The sequence below is a fragment of the Cariama cristata genome, unplaced genomic scaffold, assembly GCF_000690535.1.
Source record: "Cariama cristata isolate BGI_N322 unplaced genomic scaffold, ASM69053v1 scaffold17135, whole genome shotgun sequence".
NCBI lineage: Eukaryota > Metazoa > Chordata > Aves > Cariamiformes > Cariamidae > Cariama > Cariama cristata.
The window spans coordinates 82,132-103,827 of record NW_009616001.1 but is presented as its reverse complement, the minus strand read 5'-3'; the positions used below and the strand labels follow the sequence as shown (position 1 = coordinate 103,827).

At 49.9% G+C, this 21,696-nt stretch overlaps 1 protein-coding gene across 1 annotated transcript in view; it reads left to right on the top strand.

The window, feature by feature from the left end:
• Positions 1 to 9,372: 9,372 nt before the first annotated feature.
• IGDCC3 (immunoglobulin superfamily, DCC subclass, member 3) overlaps positions 9,373 to 21,696 on the top strand; it is a gene marked incomplete at both ends in the record, with an annotated part of 94,449 nt that continues 82,125 nt past the window's right edge. Inside the window, one exon of the mRNA XM_009700025.1 lies at positions 9,373 to 9,678. Within this exon, the coding sequence (XP_009698327.1) occupies positions 9,373 to 9,678 (306 nt within the window). The remainder of the gene's footprint in view (positions 9,679 to 21,696) is intronic.

Here is a 21,696-nt window from a genome sequence, read left to right as displayed (position 1 = left end):
TAAAAGTTTTTCTGTTCGGAGTTTCCCCCCGCCCTGGTGGGTTTATACGCTCTAGATGCGGTTAACAACAAGGTACCGTGTTCCTGCGCTCTGCTGAATTTAATAAACCCTCCCGCGTCGGTGTCAATCAGCGCAGAGCAGAACGCCGCACCGCGGGGATGGATGCTGTGTCGGAAGCAGTGCCGCGCTGTGCGGGACGGGATGCTCCGCTTCCACCCCTGCGGTTTTCAAACTCCCCAAAATGCTGGCCTGGTGACTGTGAACCAGGCGTTGGGGGCTGCTGGTCAGCGTGCTGGAGTGGGCTCAGCAGCGAGACAGTATTTTCTTTTTTTTTTTTTTTTAATTTCCTGGAGCTCTTTGTTCTGGGTGGTGGACAGCTTTTGTCTGTTATTGCTGAGCCCGGCATTCAAAGGCAGGCATTGGATACGAGAGGCTCGCCGGCTCTGCTCAGTAACAGCTTTGGAATTAAACATCGTCATTTATATTTAAGTAGGCTTAACTTCTAAATTATTGAAGCTATAAGCTTTCACTAATTCCTACTCTGTGTGGCTTTGTTGGGTTTTTTTAGACGCAAAAAAAAAGGATTGCTTTCTCCTAAATTGGTGTAATACCCCATCTTTTTTCTTAATATACATAGAGAGTACCAGGTATCATCTCCCCAGTAACACTCGGAGACACTCGATGAAATTCAAGCCCGCTTTTGAGCTTTGTCTCTCTTGGGGAGTTCAACAGGAGAATCTCAGGACGTGGTTTTCCCACGTGGCGAATGCGGCCACTGAAATGGGGTGGTCGTCTCACACCCGTCTACTTGTACACTGTGTCTGGGACCGGTGCTGGATGCGAAGCTCAGGCAGGGGTGCGAGCGTTGCAGCCACCCGTGCTGGTGGCACTCAGAGACGTCCGCTGCGGCCACCGCGGTGTCAGAACTAAAATTCCCATTGGAAGTACGTAAAAGCTAGCCGAGAGAGAGGGGAACAGGGCAAGTCAGTCCCCCCCTGATCTGCCCTGCACCTCCCCACACAGGGAGTTAGAACTCCTAAACTAGTCTAATTGCACCTCTTCTTATTACCTGCCCCGCTCTGGACCTTGCACAGCACAAGCTCCTGCACTTGCTTAGGAGCTGGCAGAGGGTCCCAGATCCAAGATCACAGCCCGGTTCCCCTCTCCTCTCCCTCCTGCTCAGTCCCAATTTTGGCTCATGTACCCTGGTGCAATCAGCCCGGCACGGGCCAGCGTGGAGCAGCTCAGGAGCAGTACTGCCCGGCAGAAAGCTGCCAAACTGCTCTCATTTTATATGTGCAAATGAGGAAAGCCTCTCTCCCTCTTTTCTGTGTGCCTGAACTTTTCTTTCTCCGATTTCCTCGTTTCTGGAGAGTCCCATGTCACAGCGTGTGAAGTGCCAAGCAGCGATGGTGTGCGATGCCAGCCCCTTGCTTCGAAAACCCTTGGGCCGCTGCTCTCCCCCTGCACCTCCCCATCCCACTGCCTTGAAACATCCTTCGCTGCCACGCTGGGCTCGCCTTGCCACAGCACTGGGATCCAGCGCTGGCTCTGGGGGGAGCAGGATGGGGCCCTGACACGGGGCTGCGGCACGGGGAGCAGCGGAGCTTGTGCGAATCTGCTGCTGGCGCCCGGCTTTTCCCCCTGAAGCAGTGGGCGTTGGAGCAGACCATGCACTTCATTTTGCATCCTGCAACAGATCTGGGACAGAAGATGTTTTTTTTCTGTGCCCCCTTTCCCCCCCCTGTATTTCATGCTTTGCGCTCCTGAGCTTCTGACCCTGGGTATTGTCCTTTTATTTGATCTAACAAAACAATGCAGAGCCCCCCTCTGCAGATTAAGAATTCCCATTTAAATCAACCAAATAACGTCAGGCAGGAACAGGAATAGTCCGTTCAAAATTACTTTGAAATCACAAACTTATTTGAACTTTACTGGAGCTTTTAGTTTTACAGAGTTTAGAAACTAATAAATTATGTAGCAGGGCTCATGAAAATCTACCCGAGTCCGTTTATCCAAAAGAATATGCAACATTTTGGTTTTGCAAGAAAATAAAAATAATTGTTTACACATGTTCAGGAGTCATTGGCAAGCATATAAAACTGATGGTTAAGGAGGCGAACATGTCAATAATTGCACTTTAAGAGAAGAGAGAGGCGAATAGGCGAGCGTACTGAGAAAAGCACACAGCATACTTGATCTGGCCTTGCTATTCTATCAAATGTCGCTGTTGTATCGCACCCTCCACTCGAGAGGAGCCCAGTCACTTAACAACCCAGACCCGTTCCTGCGTTGGTAATTTAAAACCAGAGTTTCAGAGCAGAGTCAAGGATTTGCCGCTTTTTGTTGTTGTTGTTGTTGTTGTTCTTGTGCATGTGATTGTGTTGATGGAAGCTAACGGCAAGTCAGGAGGATGCGGGTTGTGACGGCTGCTTTTGCTGAGTTGTGAAGATGCTTTTGCAAAAGGATCTGTGCCGCTGAAACCTGAGAGTACGTGAAAAGGGAGAGAGAAGCTAGTGTTTCGTTAAATCGGCTCTGGTTTTGGAGCAGGCAGGGATCGATGCGATGCTTGGCTCTTTGAGAGGAGCGAGGTGATGCTTTCGTCCAGCCTGAATTTCAGGGTGGGAGGTGATAAGGCAGAGAGGATGGCAGGGAAGACAGAGTGCTGTGTTTCCTTTGAATCCCCTGGATGCGATTAAGGGTTTTAAAGGTTTTCACGTGCACAGAAACTTCTCTTCCTCCAGAAGGACCTTGCCTTTCCTTTCCTTGCCCACCATCCAGTCCCGCCTGCCAGAACTCAAACTGAATTTCAAGGGCTGGGTGACGGGGCTGGTGGTTTTTGGCACCGTGATGCCAGGGTGCTTGTGGCTCTCTCGGCAGCCTCGTGCCATCGCGCTCTTCCCAGCCAACGTGTCTCTGATCCGCGGGCACCGTCACCCACTGCATGGCCAGTTTGTTCACTGCTGGGTCTGCGCAAGGGACCGGCCACGGGGACAGCCACTCCCTGATGCTTTCTTGCAGGTTTGGGGGCTGAAACTGGCTATTCCCCCCTTCTGCTTTAGAGCAGCCTTGGGGGCTGAAGCCTGGAGGGACCCCAGCTCTGGGCACAGCGTTTCCCATCTTGACCGCTGCCTTTGCTGTCCTCTCGAATGCGGTTGTTTCCTGCTCCATATTTGTATCGCTGATGCTCTCTGCGGTGAGACTGTGATCTGGTCAGGGCTGAGAAACACGTGGGGAATGCAAATAACAACACATCCCACGCTCGGTTTGCTGCCGTGCCCTCTGGATGGAGCTACTGCGGGCAATTAACTCAGTAAAGGTCTTTGCCCTTTCCAGCTATACCAACAGGTTTCACCCTGCTTTCTTCAGAGATGGGGGAGCCCACGAGGACTCAGAGCTCGTCCTGGAAAGGGTCTTTGTGCTGTGAACGCTTCCAGCTTCCATGCTGTGTTTAACAAGTGACCTCCTGGGATTTGCCCAGTCTGGTCTCAAACATCTGAAAATTATTTGGGGCCACTTCTCTGGCTCTTTGGGCTGCGTTTGCCTTCCTCAGCTCAAATCTGTGTCCCTATCGAGGGCAGCGATGCTGGGTGTTTCTGGGCTCCGCATCAGGTGGCTGAGAGGTCGTGTTATCCTCACCAGAGACCTCCTGCAATCACTTAACGAGTGGATGTGGTTTATGTGTCCTGATGGAAAAATCGCTATGTAACCTCCCGTCCGAAAGGAAAGGGAATAAAAAATTCTGAGCTAGTAAACTTTACTGCCAGCAAGATGTGGGGCCTGTTACAGCCTATTCTCTTCTTCTTTAAATGTAAATTTTTCTGGATGCCCTAAAGAGCCAATTTGCACTTTACTGCGGTGTAGTGCTTTTCTCTTTAGGGTCTGGGTCAGCCTCAAGGAGATTTAAGGGGGCACCGGCTGGATTTTTAGGTTGCCAATTTCATCAGCCTGAAACCTGTTATAATTTGCTGGAGAACATCTTTCAGGTCCAGATATCTCTTCCTTTCATATCCTCCCATTTGCAGAAGAGGTTTTTTTTTTAAAAAAACCCCACCACTGCTGAAAAAAACAGAAGCCATTTTTTGTAGGGCTGTCCCAACCTGCACCCAGGTTTTTAGTCCTAATACTCACCTGCATCCCACTATAAAAACCTCTGGTCCTGGGCTCACGGGACTCCAGGGACATCTTCTTTTGGCTTTATTGAAGCAGGACCGGAGTGGCTATGCTTGGTGGTGGTAAGGCTCACCAGTGGGTCACTACTGATTTATGCTGTGTTATGCTGGGAACAAACACGGTAAATCAGGAGAGGGCAAATTTGTGCTCGTGAAAGACAGTTTGCAGGTGGATGTCGTGCTGTTGGTGTGATGAGAGAGGAGCTGGGGCTGCCTTGGTTTCCTCACTGGTGCTCCTGATAATGCTGAGCCACGAAGAGCAGGGTGGACCCGGCTGCTTCTGCAATATCTCGCCTTGCCACGAGCTCAGATCGGGCTCTTGGCAGGTCACTTCATCGCTCTGTGATTAATGTTCCCTGTCTAGAACGGGAGTAATAATACCGGCTTCATCTGTCAGGACCGCATGCTCCCGGGGCAGGGATGGCCCTGCTGGCTGTGGGTCTGGAGAGGGTCCAGGAGGATGAGCTGTGATGTGACTGAGGTCCTTTGCGGTGGATGTCACCGCTAATTAAACCAGTGAGATTAGCTGCTGTATTTTTCAGAAGCACGGGAGGGAAAGCCAAAATCGTGCTTTCCAAATGGAAAAGGACAATGCTAGAGTATGAGCAAGTTCTTTTGAAGCTTTGAACATGAATCACAGTGTCAAGTAAAAAATAATTAAACTTATTTTTTTTTTAAAATGTACTTCAAAGTGTCTTTTAAGCTTCCCATTAATTCAAAGTTCTTTCTCTCAGCACTAAATAAATCTCTTGGTTCAAAAGCACAAGTGCTAATTGGTTTCTCTGAGTATGCCTGTCTGCTTGATCAATAGGGGAAGTAGTTTTTGTTAAATATTTGCACATATAGTCACATATTGTATTGCTCAGGGAGATGGTAAATGTTTCTCAAAAGGAGACTTGTAGAATGAGGATTCCAATAATTTTCTTGTGGCCTTTATGTCAGAACTAATAACGCTTCCTCCCTCCATCCTTTTGCAAAAAGCAAAGCAATTTTCCCTCGCCCGCTCCCCGGTGCAGCCGGCCAGCGTTGAGACAAGTGGTCTGTTCAGCTGCCTGTCTAACACCCCTGCCTCTAACTACAACCTCGAGCTGCCCTGAATAGAGTTTTACAGTTTCTGCCTCAAGCAGAGAGTGGCTGTGAGCCCCGCTGCCTCGTGCTCCGTTTCGGGAGGTACCCGGGACGTTGTGCGAGGTGAGCTGGGCTTGGATACGCAGCTAGCCGTTGGAGAGGGATGGGGCTTTCGGAGCCCCTGAGCGAATGCGCACGGCCTCAGTAATTTCCTCTCTGCCTCTCTCAATTAATTGCACTTTTACTGTTTCCATGTGCCTTTGGAGTGTCGTTTACTTCCAACTTTGCAACATCCTTTCTGTGCCTCACTGCTAAGTACAAGCAGTTATTTATGCTAATGGCGTTGGCTCCCCCTCTTCCCCCGTTACCTCCTTGCTTTGTATGTACTCTCCCTCTTGGTCATCTGAGCTGACCTCTAGAGCAAACACCAGGAGCCTTCTTGTCCCGCTGTGGAAATTCCTCTGTGAGCGTCTCTGTCTCTTCGTTTCTCACCCTGAGCATCCAAGGGAGGCAGGGCTCTGCTGTCGGAGTCTGCTTTTGATACCTGGAGCCCCACAGTGCCCATCTTAGCAGACCAAATCTCAACATCCCCATTGGAAGCCCAATCCTTAAAAACCACTTTTAATGCAAATAATCCCATGGTTACGGCCAAATGGATGAAGTGGGGGTATTTAGAAAGGGAGGAAAAAGGTGTAAGGCACCCAGTTCTCTCCAGAGTGGCCGTGCATCAGCCATGTGGATCTTAGGTTGGGCTGTTTGTGGACCGATTTCTCATATCTGTTCCAGCAGCATCCCAGGGCCTCACTCTTTTTCGAGGAAACCTCCAGGAACATGATGGCCTGTAGGAGCAAGGCATTGAGAGGGATATCCTTCTCACCAAGCCCACTCTGTGCCCCCAGCTTAGGCCACGAGGCTGAGGGCCATAGGGAATGGCGCTGGCTTCAAGGTGACCTTTGGCTGGAGAAGAGCCCATGGCCGCTTCCTCGGAGCTTTCTGCATGCTGGTGACCTGCTGGGCTGCAGTGCCACGGTGGTGCAGAAACACGCTCAGGTCAACTTGCCTGCTTGGTTCTTGCCAACTGTGCCACCAGTGACTTACCTATTTGCAAGACTCAGACATTTACCCCATGAAAGACAAAGCCTGTGGCTTTTGCAGGGTGGGATACCAAAGCTCTTGAGGACCAAAGCTCAGTTTTTTAAAGCAGTTTCAGATCTCTGTCTTCAATGATGCAGATAGGCAGCTTCAGGATGTCTAACGTGCCCATGGTGCCAGGCAAAGGCGGAGGGACTTTTGAAGAGCAGCAGATGCCTCTCTGCATCTTTCAACATCTGAGAATCTTGGGGAGAAGAGGGACTTCTGAGTGGGTTCCCGTGGAAAGCCTGTGTCGAGGTGAAAGATTGAGCTTGGCTTCTCCCAAATCCCCAGGTGGGGTAGGCTTGCTTCTCCCCATGTGTCCGGTTAGTTGGTCACCTAGCCCTGAAGCCCCAGGCAGGTGTCAGTGGGATTTCTTCAACATCAGAAAAGCATCCCATGATAAAATCACCCATAGAGGAGGAATTTGGGGTTTTTCTGCACACTGTGAAGTATCTGCAGGGTACAAAGCGGTTGCACACTGTCAGTTGTGCAGTGTCACACCTTGAGGCACAGTCCCACTCTGGACTACAGCCCGAGGAGACCCCAGGACCAGCCAGTGTCCATCCCCATCCCGGCGTGTGTCTGAGGCCACCCGTCCTGATTATGAGTGTCATCACTTCTGCTGCTCGCACAGCCTGGAGTTAGGATGCAGACTGAATGTTTATGGAGGTAAACATGATTATCTCCAATCACAGGCCTTAATGATGGTTATTATAATGACAGCTATTGTGGGAAGGGCATGTAATTATGTTGATTCTTCCTTTTATTGTACGTATAATAATAAGCTGTTTTATTTAAGAGTACAGGGAAGCTGGGGGAAGATGGGGCGTTTATTTCATTAGGGATTTTTTCTGATTGCCTGTTAGGCTAAATCCTGACATCTTGTTCAGTCTTTCTGGAGTCAGAAGTTCCCCTCGGTTCAGTGTCAGGACGTGAGGGTCCTTATCCTACCTAACTCCCAGGAGCACCCACTCAGGGAATGGGGCCCCAGCGTGGTAGGTGATGTTGAGGCGCTGGCCGCTTTGCAGAAAAATGCAGAGCATTCATCTAATTCCTTAATTTTCACCAAAAAAAAGTAATTGATGGGTTTGTGCTGGCTGTAGTCTAACTTGCTGAGAGGACCCCAGGGCTATCTCATAAAAAAGAAGTCGCAGTGAGCGATAGATCACTGAGATGGCTGGAGCTAGCCTGACATTTTAAGACTTAATGGGTTAATAAAGTGTGTGGTTTAGGTGTCTGTCACTAAGTAGAGTTTGTCCATTCCCTGCACACACTCATACCTTGACAGCAGTACCTTTGACCTGTCGTGCACTACCCCTGCCGCCTTTGTCTGCTCCGTCCATCTGCCTCGGCTCAGGTTGCACTCAGTGTTTATCCCCCGTAATCCAATTTAAGTTGCCATAGAAAGCAGTAGGGATTTACAGAAAGAAAGAAAAAAATCTCACTGGGTTTGCAGAGCAGAAAAGACAGACTTTTTTTCCCCTTCTTTTTATTCAGGAGAATTGCCTCATCTTGTCTCTCTTATTTTTACCATGCATTAGCGATCTGCCCTCCACTCTGTTTCTGAGCCTAGTGCGGTGGGATCCTGTCCCTGGTGGGGTCTGTATTAGGGACAGGCATTACAAAAACTGTGCTGCGGCTGGTGTTTGCCAAGAGAAGTTGCCCACGTGCATCCCAATTCTGCAAGTGGCTGTGGAGTTGGTCCCTCTGAGCCCATGAAAGAAGGGAGAAGTTGTATCGCAGGTTTGAGCAGCTGGAAACCTCCACCCATCAAGGGGCTGCTGCACAAGAGAACTGTTAGAAAAGCTTTCTCTGTATTTAGATGAAATTGTAGTTTTCTTACTCTGCTGGAATTTCTTCTTTGTTGCTCTTCTTTAAAAAACCCCCAAAACTATTTGCCTCCATCCCTGCATTTACATCCTTCAAATATTTATATGACTCCTGTTTCTTGGGTGCTTTTTGTCTTTTATGTCAGTGTGTATTTTGGGCTAATCTTGCAACAATAGCTCTATTTCTGTCATCTTCTGTAGCATCTAAACATGACTGTATGGCAAATTATACCCTGAAAAGGTGTGCTGGACCAAGCGAAGCATAACATGCCAAAGACATAGTGTTTAAACGTTCTGTTGGCAAAAGAAGTAAATTAGAATGTATTTGTGTGATGGGAAGCGAGGGTTTGCCTATTGTTGGTTCAAATTCTGCAACAACTTCTCTCTCGTGGACATCGTTTAGCGTAATTGCTTTGCAAGAAACCTTTTGTGTCGCTGAGCCAGAACATTATGCATTTATATTTCGGTCCTTAACTTGCTCTTCATTAGGGCCTGAATAGCACCATCCTTTGCCTGTTACAGCCTGAGAGAGACCAAAGCGACAGAAGGGCATGGTGTGACATGCGAGAGGCAAACAGCCTCCTGCTCTGCCAAACGGGAGAAGTGTCGCGAGGATGCCGGTGGCAATATGGTCTGACTTGGGAGCTGCCGATCCCCCTCGTCACCTCCGCCGGCTGTGCTGCAGATGGGTCTGGGGCATGATGCAGCCCCTTCTCCTCCTGGTTACGTGGGGGAGAGGAGCAGATTTCTTGAACTGGTGTAAACTTCTGCTCCTGGAGTGGGAATGGCCGATGCCCCACGCTTGTGCAAGTTTTTCTTGCCTCTTCCTGCACAGAGGCAATCTGCAGGGGGGTATGAAGTGGAGCTGAGGTTTGGCAAGGCACCGGAGGGGTGTGCTAGCCCGTCCCCTTCACCGGAGTCTCTGAAGGCAGCCTTGAAAGTCTCTGCCTGTATTGTGTCTTTGGAAATTGCACCTTGAGATGTTGAGAGCAAAGCTTTGGGAGGTAAAGCACGCCCAAGGGTTGCGTGTTTCTCTGAAATGCTTGCACCCTATGGCACTGTTGTAGCCCACTCTATTCGAAATGCTTTCATCAGCCCCTGTTTGTTGCTGTAGCAGTTGGCTCTTGCTACTTCACACTGCTGACTCTATCCTTCTCTTTTCATTTTAGATTTTGGCCATTCCTCCGAGCTGGCGTTCGTTGTGGAGCCTAGCGATGACATAGCTGTGCAAGAACAACCCTTGATCCTCTACTGCCAGGTGGAGGGCATCCAGCCCATCACCATCACGTGGCGGAAGAATGGCGTGATGATCGTGGACAGTGAGAATGCCTTTATGTTGGCCAACGGGTCGCTTTACGTCTCCCGCTTCCAGAGAGTCCGGGGAGATGGGTCCTCGGATGAAGGCGAGTATGACTGCATGGCGCAAAACCACTACGGGCTGGTGGTGAGCCGGAAGGCAAAGATTCAGGCAGCGAGTAAGTATGGGCATTGTCCCACCCACATCTCATGGGGCAATCCCGCAAGAGACACTAGCTTCCCCGGGAAGTAGGAGGGCAGCATGGTGGGTGCTTGGTGTTCAGGGAGGGAGGATTAGAGAGAGGGAAGAGAAAAAGGAACCTGGAACTGGTGTGGGGATGTGGCTGGCATCTAATCTGTGTAGCTGTTCAAGTGCGAAAGAAGAGCCGGCTAATCAGCCTTCTCAGGGAGAAAACTAAAAGCCACCTTCTAGCAGTAAATTCCCTGTCTTGGAGGGGTAGGTTACATCGACGTCATGCGGTGAAGTACTCTGTGGTTCGTCTATCTCCTACGACGGGTTTGGAAGCCCCTTTGCTGTGCAGCACGGCTGGGCTCTGCTTGACAGGCAGCGCTTTCCAAACCATAGGCAAAGACCTTCTGAAGGTCATAGTTTCTTTAATTTTGTTATTTAAGGCAGGCAGTGTGGAGCCAGCAAGGTCTTATTTACTACCCGGCGTGGCAGTGCCTTTGGGGGCAAGGCTAACAACACCAGACAGATTGTCTGGTGGGGGAGCCCGGAGGAGGAGAGAGATGAAAATGTCAGCAAGGGAATGAAATTTAAAGATGGGGAGGAAGAATTACAGGGCAGGCTGTGACTCCAGCCCTGCAACGGCACCCGGCTTAGCCCGTTGCATCACAACGGCCAGAGAGGTTGGTCGTGTTGGGTCCCCTGCCACGCAGGCTGCTGGGTTCCCCCTTGCCAGCTCTGGGTGCTGTTTGTCCCAGGACTGATGGCAGAGCTGAGATGTTGTGGTTTCTGTCCCTGTGGTGTTGGTGGCCAGCTTTGCCCACAGACTGTCTGTGGGCTCTGGGGGTGCAGCTGCTAATCCTTTTTGCATTCAACCAGAAGTCACCGCTGGGTGTAATTTATATATGGATGTGAGGACAGCTGTCCGGTACGGCCCCGAGACCTGGCCGAATGCTAGTTTGTTAAATAAGTTCTGCTGAAGGATTCTCCAACTTGTTTGGGAGACAGCTACCACTCTTCCTTCCGTACAAGCTGCTTACTACCACTCCTGTTGCATTTGCAAATTGCACCATGATTTTTTGATGCAAAGCAGGAAAAATCTACGGCAAAGTCTGGGGCTGAGATCCCCTGGCTGCGCTCCCCAAACTGGAGGGCCTTTCGGAACGCTGCCGCCCACTCTCCGCAGCACCGGGGCCGGCTGGCAGCCCACCAAGGGAACACTCTGGCCCTTGTGTATAACAATTCCCGAGTGCATGAAGTGGCCATCTGCAAACCTAGCTTTTCAGTAGTGTAAGAAGTGACATTGTCCAGGAGCCAAGGGCTTTGGGTCCGTGCCAGATTAGCAGCTGGATCTCAAACTTGTCAGTCTTGTGGTGCTAAACCTTGGAGCGCTTTTGGTGAACGGCTCTGGCGTTTATGAGGTGGGAGCTGGCTAACGCGCAAGCACGATGTCAAACTTCTCGAACCTGTAAGCAGGAGATGTGTGAGCCGGAGGAATTACCTTTGGGATAGTGGACTGTCAATAAACACTGTTATCTCGGCTCTTGCATCAATATGTATGTGATGTGCTGTGTGTCCCTGAATAGCGTTTCCTTTTGTAGCCATAGTTTCGCATGAATCAAAATGAAAGAGAGATCGTGTTGAAAATGCTCTGGACTGTATTCTGGCTTCAGGCTTGGTTTCTTGCCAGCCCTGAGAAGAGGTCTGGGTGAAGCCAGCAAAAAACAAGGGGGCACCTGGCCTCGATGCCACAGGTGCCTGCGGATAATGGGAATAAAATGGAATGTTGTGGGCAAATGTAACCTGCTGCTCAGGGTGAGCTGCCCCACTGTGCCTGAACTGCAGGAGCATGGGCTTGCACTTAGGACTGGGCTTAAATGTAGATGAAATCTCCTAAGAACAAATCCCAGTCATACCTTCAAGCCCCCATGTCTCAGGGTGGCTACACACAAGTAATAGCAATTTTCCTTGCCCCAAGTCCCAATAAGCAAGTCAAACAAAGGAGGAGGGTAATTATCCCCATTTTAGAGATGACAGGACCATTGCATCGAAGAAATGGGTGCTGGCTGCCTGGAAGAAAAAAAAACAAACAAAACAAGCGCTAAGCAGACCTTTGCGGAGCAGAGTAAATACTGCCGGTGGGTAAAACCTCATCCCAATGCTGATCTCTTCTTCCCTCTGAGCCTGACATCTGAACACAAAAGCAAAGGAGAAATAAAAACCTTTCACAAACAAAAATCTTGAAAGTTGATCAAGGCCGTGCTACTGAGGAATAAAAGGGATCTGACAGACTGGAGCCCCTCGAGAGCTCTGCTGCACTTTTCGCTGTCTTCAAAGGCAGGCTGTTAGTCTCATATCACCGTTACAGACCCTGGCTTTGTGTTGTTGCTTGGAATATAATCTTCTTGGCTCGGAGGAATGTACATATTTGCATTCAGGAAATGTGGGCTGGATATCATATTTTTATGTTTCAAATTTACTTCAACACTTGGCATTGGGTAAAATTTAACTGGAAGAATATGCTGCTCTCAGCCGCTGTGCGTGCGGCCCCGATGGGCTCGAGGTGCATGCAGTTTCCCCATGGAGTGGGCACTTAAAACCTTCTAGAAATGGGCTCATGAAATTTATGTAACTAAAATTCAGGGGAATTTCTGTATGTCGTTATTAACTGGAGATGCTCAGCAGAGGGAAGTGGATTGTGGCTGGGTTGTTGATTGGCAGTTCAGGTGCTAAACACATTGATAATATTTTTGCAGTGTAACCTTCTTTTGAACAAGTACAAGTGTGCAAGAAGCCTACGCGTGACTGAGTTGAGCAGAGGCCCTCGGCATTTCCACCCTCTGCCTAACACGCCGGTTGGAATTTTTTCGCTTGCTGTTTCTGTGTCTGTTCAAACCCTGGTGTGTTAGTTTAAAAGGTTGTGGAATGCAACATGTTTTTATAATCTGATCAGGTTATTGAATACAGATCTTTTCTTTCTCCTAATGACAGTTTCATAATTTCGCATGACTCCGAGCTGTCTTAATTAAAATCAGTTTTGTAGGCAGAATGTTCTCTGGAGGCACTGCTTGGCTGTGTCTTTGCGGGTCCCTTTGAGGAGCTGTATTTCCCTTGTGCGTGCCAGAAGCTGATGCACGCCTTTGCTGTCTGTGGATGAAGATACCCTCTGAGCAATAGTAATGACTGGAGTCCGCTCCTTTGGAAGGTGAGCTCCCCAAAACACAGCCACCTTTCTCTTCATCACCACCCCTCACTTAACTTGGCCTTACTTGACTCTGATCGTGTTGTCTTATGGCACTTCCAGCCCTTTTTGCCGATGCTGGGATTTGATGGAGCTGGTTCCACATCATCATAAATCACAGCCTGGCTGGTGGAGTAAGACCCATTGATTATATCACTCAATAACAAGCAGTTACCACTAATTGGAAATCACCATCAAACTGGGTATCGGATCAGGCTCTGCACGCATCCAGCCTGAGAGCAGCAATTTTCCCTGTTTGATCTAGTGCTATAACAAAAAAAAAAAAGCAAAGAGGGAAAGTAAGTCAATTCTGCAACTGAGCGCCAAAGAGGTTTCTTGAAGTTTGGTGAAGTGGACCTGCGCAATATTTGAAGTACTGTGGGACCTGAGAATAGCTCTGGAGAGATCTGAGCTTGTAAAGACGCTTTCCTCGTCATATCTTGCTGCAGGGGAACTGTTTTGTAGCTGAGCATAGCGGCACACATCCCTGTGCCCTTCTCTGCTCCCTTACCCCCTTCCTTTCCGCATCCTGCCCCAAATCCCGCTCCTCCAGCCCACGGTGCCGGGCCATCCATGGCACTTACCCTGCCGGCAGGAGGGCAGGACTGCTGGCCGGGGCAAGGCAGATGTTACGTCTCTTCTCTGCGTTGAGCCCTGCAGACAGCAGCAGCAGCTCCTCTTGCCCAGCCTGGGGCCAAGCATGCTCTCCTTGCAAACACACTGGCCGCTGCGACCTCCAGGCCAAGGGTCTCAAGGTCATCTGCAAAAAATAAAAGGGAAGAGATCTGGTGCATATGCATGCTTGCAAGTTGTTTTCCCTGCCAAGCTGTGTGGCTAGGGGAGGAGGTTGGGAATTGCGGGGTTTTTAAAGCAGCAAAGATCTTCCCATTGTTTCAGCTCCTCTGCACAGAATATATTCAGGGTTTAACCTGCAGCCCCCTTTCCAGGCTCTGGGGTGGTGGGAAGAGCTGCTGAGCCCAAATAATGGCAGCATTTATAAGAGTGTAGAGACAAGAAGGAAGTCTAAAAGGATTAGGGAGAGACAAAGGGGGCTGATTATTTTATGGGTCACAATACAAGGCATTAGAGTGAGATCACAAAGGGATGTAATTACAAAAGAAGGCCATACTGGGGGGATCAAACCAGGATTAGAGTGGGAAATGTTTTTACACAGTTTTGTTCCACTCATTATGAAGTTAGCATTTTAAATTAAGGTTTAAATAAGGTAGCACCAAAGTTGTCACTAAGGTATTTCCTGGGCAGTGCCACTGTTTGGATGCAGATTGCGAGTCTCGCCTCAAAACATTGAGGCAGACCTTAAACACGTGGGTTTGCTGTTGGTTTTTCTTGTGCACGTACTGTATCCGTATTGTCAGCAGAGCCCTACCTATAGCTTGTGCTTGGATCAAGTGAACCTGATTCCACAGTTGGAAGCGGGATACTTTTGTGATGACACGTTTTCGTGGGGTGAAACACGTGCTGGAGGGAAAGGTATGCTTTTAAAGCAAGTGCCCTGGTGTCAGTTTGCGGCTCTGGAGACATTGGTTGTGTTACTCCCAGGAACTTTTGGCTAATGGTCGCTTGCATTTTATTGCAGTTTAACCCCTGGTGTTGCATGCAAAGTTTCCTCCATCCACAAACGAGTTTTGGTTTTGATTTTGTTTTTTTCCGGTTGTGGCTCTGCTTGCATTTAATGCCCTTTCTTCTCAAATGCTGAGTAGAAGGGCTCAGTCCTGATGCCAGTGATGTTTCTTTATTGTCTGTGCTTTGAATGCTTAGGGTTCTTGGTAAGCCCACAGCAAGTTCTGGGCTTGTAGCAGCGGGTCTCAAAGGGAAAATACCCATCAGGAATTACTAAAAAAAAAAAAAAAAAAGAAGAAATTAAGTAAAGCAAAAAGACTGAGAGAGATTTCCAGGGGATGGATATGAAGAGTGAGTGGGTTATTTCCCTCCATCAGCTCTTTTGGCTGTCTCTAGGACAAACTGGCTCACGTGGTGCTGCCTCTCACATCTGTACTGTTGCAGTATTTGCCCCTGTGTGTGCTGCAAAACAAATGTACAAATATAGGAGTCACTGGGGGGAGATCAGAGAGGTTTGACTGGGAATTTTCGTAGATTTGTGGGATTAAAAGTGTTTGTCACTTACCACCCACTGCATTTCAGTGTCTGCATGTAACAGCCGGGATTCATCCTGAGACTTGAGCACATTATAAGGCCATATTTCTTTCAGCTGCTCATTTCTTAGCAGTGTGATAGTTATTTAAATATCATCTTGCAGTTCTTCGCGAGGCTTCTAACGTGGATGCGCCAACCTTAGCTCCGGCAATGTTATCTCTCATATAGGGGGTTTGCACTGCAGGCAGTAATGTCACTTAGTCATTTATAGAAAGCTCAGGGGAAATATATCAGAAGAATTTCATTAATGGTAGCACTGTTGAGTTATTTGTCTCAATTAACTCTTGGAGCACAGCTGAGGAAGTTCTGACATCTCTGCAGCCCGCACCTGCAGCATGAGGCTGCCTCTGCGTTCGCCGCCTGCTTTTTTAACGTGGGATGATGCTCTGCTGGTACCCACGCGGGCAGCTCTTTGGAGGCAGCACGATGCCCAGCCTCAGGTGCTTTTACGCTGCTTGTCCCTCTGCCTGCTGCTTTGCTCCAGCCTCTCCTTGAAGCGTGGAGTCACCCTCTTCCATTATTTTATTTGGGAGGGCAGGTCTCTGCTACCTTAGTTATTGCTTTGGGATCTCTTCAGTGCCATCACCTAGAGCAGCTCTTTATCTGCTTAGGCTTGTCTCAGCTTAAGGATTTGTAATGCCACTAGTTATACGGTTGTTTTTTCCAGCAGGCTGGTGCTGGTGTGATGGTTATGTATGGCTTTCACTCTCATTCTGCCCTACAAGGGTCCCACCTGGCCATGGTGTGACCAGTAACATCCATGCACCGGCTGTGCCTCAGTTTCCCCTCTCTGAACACCGAGCGGGTTTACTGTCAGTGCTATTGTTTGCAGACCCTTGTGAGCACCTTGGGGGGCAAGTTGCTATTTGGGGTTTACTGGGGACCCATGTTAGCTGGGTATGTTTTTTCATCTGTGCCGTCACTTCCCTGCAAGCCTGCCAAGAGGCGAAGGGAGTACAGCACTGGGGAAAGGCTGGTGCCCAGGTGAGAGAGGGGCTGCTTTTCTGCTGCCGTTCATTGGCAAGGCTGTGAGTAGGAATTGATTTTTGAGGGCATTTGACCAGAGCAATCAATGCTCTTTATCTAGTGGGTAACCAGCAAGTTAAAGGAAAACATCGCCGCATTTGCCTCGAAGCTCTAGTCCTGGTTGTAACGCACAGTTACTGAAAACAGCAAAATATGTAAATAAATAAAAGGGCACCGAAGCTGTAGAGAAAGATCCCTGATTTTGTCAGGGCTGTGTCTTTTGTGCAGCCTGCCTGCTATGAGATTGGGATTTGGGGACCTTGCTTTGAACATCTGGGGCCTTAGGGTGGAGTACTGATATGAGCAAGGGCAGACCCCACAAATCCCCTCTTACGGGTGAGTCTCCGCACAGGGGCCAAAGCTGCTTTCCCAGGGCTGGCAGAATGAGACCCGGGAGAGCCATCGGCCAGAGCTCCCCGGCACCAAGGGATGCTGGATCCCCGCTCCATGCACTGCCTCTCCCGCTCCGGTTTTGGCTCTACCCACCATCGCAGCCCTGTTGCAGGGAAGGGAGGCTGCTCCCACTCCTCCTAGGCACAGCATATGGTTTTCAGAGAGGTTCTTGCTTTAAACCCAATTTTACAGTTGGGTTGACTGAGGCAAAAGGAGGTCAAACGATTCGCCTGAGGTCACTCAATAAGTGGCTCAGATTAAATCTCAACCCACGACGCTGCCCGTTCCCAGCGCTGGCTGTGCTGGCCGGACCAGATGGCCTTCTGAATGCGGCGTCAAGATCCTCGGCTTTTTCTCTACCTCATTGTTCTCCATTGTGGGCTTCTGAATGCAGGACCTTGAAAGTGAGAGTCATTTGGATTTACCGAGTCCAAGTTATTCTGTTTAATGACATGGATTTGAAGGAGAGGGTTTAAAACACACTGCTTTGCTACGGAGATTTTAATTTTGCAGAGATTTACCTCTTTGCTTTGACTTTCTGATGTTAAAACTCTCTCTCTGCCCTGTCCAGCTAAAATTAACCCCTTAACCTTTCAGCTGCCCCACTGCTGTCTCACCAGCTGGGGGGCTGCCCTGGCTTTGTACCTGTGCAGATTTGTCCAGAGGGCACTCAGGCCCTGATCCCTGGGATAATTCCCCAGGTGATTTTGCTGCAGCTTCCGCACCACTCTGGTCTGTCTGTGCAGTTTGTCTTCCCCCTTAGCTTGGTCCTGGGATCGCACCAAGGGGTCAGTGCAGGGCACTGCTGGATGGACAATGGCGTGTGTTTGGGTCTAGGAACCTACAGGCTCTCGTGTTAGCTCTGGAAACACAGATGGAGATGCTGACATCTCCCTCCTGGTCTGCTGTGGTGTCCCATACATCGCTCCTGACAGTCGTAGGGGCCGCAGATGCAGTTAAAGCAATGCACTGGGTATCACAAGATGAGCTCCATCCGCACTGTCTAAACTAAGGAGCTGACTGGAAAAACGCAGCTCCGTAACCTCTTTTGGAAAGCAGGTGGGCAAATCCTCAGGGCTTGCAGAGCAGAGCCCATCTGCCCAGGGAGCAGCAATGCTTGAGTAGCTGTTCCTCCCCTCATCCCCTCATGCCCCCGCCTGCCTGTGGCAGGCTGTGGTCCCTGGGGTGATGGGGAGTTCTCCTGCGCCTGCACATCCCTCTGCATCTAGCCTCCCACGGGAGGACCCGCACTCGGATCCACGCCACTACATGCCTCAGCAGGTTGGCACCTCTTGAGCACGCCTAGATTAATGGTGGGGTTTTGTCAGCCCTAAGAGGCCCCCATTATGTCCCTTTGATGCTGCATTTTGCACTTACCACTGTCACTGAGCTCAATGACTCATTTTCACAGGTCACGGGAGAGGGACAATGGATCAGGCCACATTTGGAAGAAACAAATGAAATTTTGCTGCAACTGAGAACACTAATTAAGAGTGAGGATCAGTTTGGGTGTGCAAAAGAGATAGTTTTAGGCTGCTGATGTGTAAATGAGTGGCGGTGTTGCAGTAGCAGAAAAGACTCAGTGTGTGCCCAGGAAGCGTGGGGACAGCAAACTTGATGGATCAAGTCATGGTTGATCCCTGTGAGATGTTTTTGACCAGGAGCAGGAGCTTGTGCTGCTTCGATCACATTGCTCATCATGGGACATGGCACTGCAAATTGGCTGGTGGCTTTTGAGCACAGTGCCTTGTGTTCCCTGCCCATCTCTCTGGGCAGGATGATGCCCATCCTCATCTCGGGCCATAGCTCGCCATACCAGGGATTGCACTGCTTTGCTGAGACTGCAGTGACGCTGATTTGGAGGAGGTGTCAGAGAAGGGGGATAGCGAATTCTCATCAAGGAGGATGTCATGGATGCAGCAGGAGGGACAAGGAAAAGCCAAGGGTGCACAAACTGAGTTCGTGGCTTCACTGAGCATCAAGGAAATGTGATTCAGGTTTGCTTTCACACACTACAAAAAATCAGAGCTAATGTGTATTTGGGATGAGCTGGTTGCAGATGTCCAGGTCCCCAGGCTGTGCTAGTTAAAATCAATTTGCAGATCATTTTGGTAAAATCCTGTCTATTTTTGGTTGGATTTGCCTTGGGCAGAACAGTAGGAACATTGACTGGAGCCTTCTTTTGCCAAGGGGGTTCTCCAGGGCCTGTGGAATTCCCATGAAGAAAAGGCTAAATGGATTTGAATCCAAACAGATTTATGGTGCTGAGCAAACCGCCAAAACGCTCAGGCAGAAGCAGCAGTCCCCTGTTTTCCCTTGTTCCTCGGTGTGGTTTGCCCATGACCAGTTTTTTTCCCTGCAGCTCAGCCTCTTCCCCAGAGGGCAGTGGGATGTTGAGCCTCGGTCCAGGGGTTTGCTCTCATCCTGAGCTCTCTGCAGTGACATTGCCCTGAACGGTCAAGCAACGCAGCCACATCCCTTTGGTCCCCAGCATGGCAGCTCCGTCTGAGGTGAGGGTGCTTGCTGAGGCACTTTGTTTGCTCGGAGCAGCATCCATGTCCAGCTCACCATGGTTTCCCACGGCAATGTGTAAAAGGGTGGGAGGGAAAGTTCTGATTGCGTCTTTCATTAGTGATCCTAATGCTCAGGGGGAAAGGAGAGGCAGGGCCCCAAGGGGGTCAGCTCCAACTCTTTCTCAAAAAAAAAAAAAGGGAGGGGAGAGAGAAGAAAAAGTCTTTGCATGCTGGACTGACCATTTGAAAGATGACAAGAAAAATAATCTCTCTTTTTTTTTTTTTTATGATAGCCAAAGAGAAAACAGCTTCCTTGTCCCTTGGGACCTGTGGGTACTCTAGACCTCTGCGAGGGCAAGGGCTCTGCGGTCGCCCAGCACCCCTAAATAACAGGGACTGGTTAGCATCCTAAATACAGAGCCTGGGCACTAGTCTTAAGGATCCAGACTTGACCATTTTGGCCAAAGCAGTGTGGTGGTTGATGCATTGGGAAGCCTGGCTCTGCTACTGCCATCCCATGTGGCCTTGGGCAACTCTCCGGATGCCCTTGTATCTTCACAAATCATGGATGAAGGCATTGGTGCTCCCCAGCTCTTCCCAACCTCTTTGGATTTTGGGACCCGTCACCCACAGCCTGTCTGTGCCGAGCTGGTGCGAGGGGCCCTGACCCCGCTTGAAGCTGTCAGAGCTCGTTATCGGCACTGGCAGCTCATTCCCACCACAGCGGGTCTGGGGAGGCCGGTTCCCTCTGGGCACACTGCTCGGCGCCAATTGCTCTGCAGCTAATGGGGGTTGAGGAGTTGGGGTGCTGCGTGGGCTTTGCATCACTGCTGGCTGTCGATTTTTGTGAGGCTGGTGGGTCTGGCTTTTCTGAGACCTTTGAGCTTGTACCCAGCCACCCAAGAACAAGCCAGAGGGTTTAGAAGTTGTTTTAGGGGAAGACAGAGGTCCCTGCAATGTATATTTCTAAGCAAAAGCCTCTTAGACAAGGAATTTTAAAAGCCAGCGTAGGTACAGGTATACAGGAGGTGTTTGTGTTTCTGTGCTGGGGAACACGTACCAGCCTTTCTGTTTTAAAGCGTAGTTTGCATACGTTTGAAGCACCTCTGTGATTCATGCTGCCGCGTCCCGCGGGTGAAACGGGATTTGTTCTTGTACAGCTCCCTGCCCAAGGGGAGCCTGCTTAATTTTTCTTTTGCTAACTAGGTTCCCCCAAGAATGAGAGATTACCTGATCTTCCAAAAGCATTTCCAATGTGCGGAGAAGTCTGGATGACTCACAACTTTTAATTAGCTCTCCTGACCGAGGCAAGGATCCCTCCTTTCCTCCCTCCCTCCCTTACAGAGAGGTGGTGATTAGAATTACAATGAAGATAATCCAAACTGTATGTGTAGGGTTTTCTGGAAGCAGAGAACAAAGCAGGACATCCATCTGGTGAGTGTGAGCCCATAATACCTTTCTGCTCATTTCTCCAGTGCAACAGGAGCTGCTTGGGACGGAAGCAGGCTCATTATTTTGGAAATGCTGGCTGACATGCAGAGCTGGGCTGGCTTGTAATCTCCCAGGCGCTGAAACCACTGCTCAGGAAGGAGCATTGCTTTTATTTTTAAGTCTACCTTTGTATTTTGCCTTGTTAAAATCTGCAGCAATGAGGGATACCAGCCTCTTCTGAGCCTGCCATTAATTGGTGTATGAATGAGAGATGCCCTTAGTTTTAGCCAGGCTAATCAAAGCTCTAAGGGAGTTTTAAAAGGCACTACCTGGCAGCCCAGCTAAACCTGTCCTGTGACAAACATGCCGGCAGCAGTGAGGAAATGCATTAGCTGGAGACAGCCTCCTTTTCCAGTGATGCTATCTCCCCTCACTTAAAAATCTCCTTCTCTGTATTGGACAGAGCTCCTGCCTCAAAACTTTGGCATCCCTTTCTGTCCTGTCTTTGCAGCGGGAGGCTTGCCTTGTGCCATGGGGTCTGCTTTCCCATGCTGTGCCCTGCAGCAGGCAGGAAAGAAGTAGAGTTTGCGGCAGAGAAATGCGATGTTGGGCCCTCAGCCATGGTACCACTGTGCTTTACGGTCAGCTGGATTTTGCCAGGCTGCTCCGGCACGGCGAGAGGATGGGCGCGTTGTGGTGGGGCCGCCTCGGTGAGAAAGGAACAACAAAAACCCGTTGTGGAGGAGCAGCCGGCGCTCCGTGCTGCCACTTGCCACCATGCCGGCAACGCAATGCATGCTTTAACTCCTGCCATGGCAACAAGTTCATCCATAGGCCAGTACAACGGTTGGCTGCAACATGGCAAGGCGGCCAGGAGCCGGTCCAGCCTGCGGCATCCCCAGAAGGACCCAGGGAGGCAGGAGAGATGGGGCTAGGTTTTGTGCCTGCAAGATGCTCTCCCAGCTGCAAAATTCAGGCTGCTGGTTTCCTACCCCCAAAAGGGCAGGTGAGCTGCTGGGTGATCCTTCCAGGGTCATCAGCTGGGCAGCACTGGTGTGCAGAGTTGGCCTAGCTCTTGCCCTCCAACACAAAAAGCTCAGGAAGGAAGATGGAGAGCCTAGACCCAGGGAAATGTTGGTCAAACATGAAGAATCTATTCCTCTTATTAGTGCTTCAAGCCCTACCCCCCCCCCCCCCCCCCGCCCCCCCCGCCGGGCCTGCGCGCGCCCGG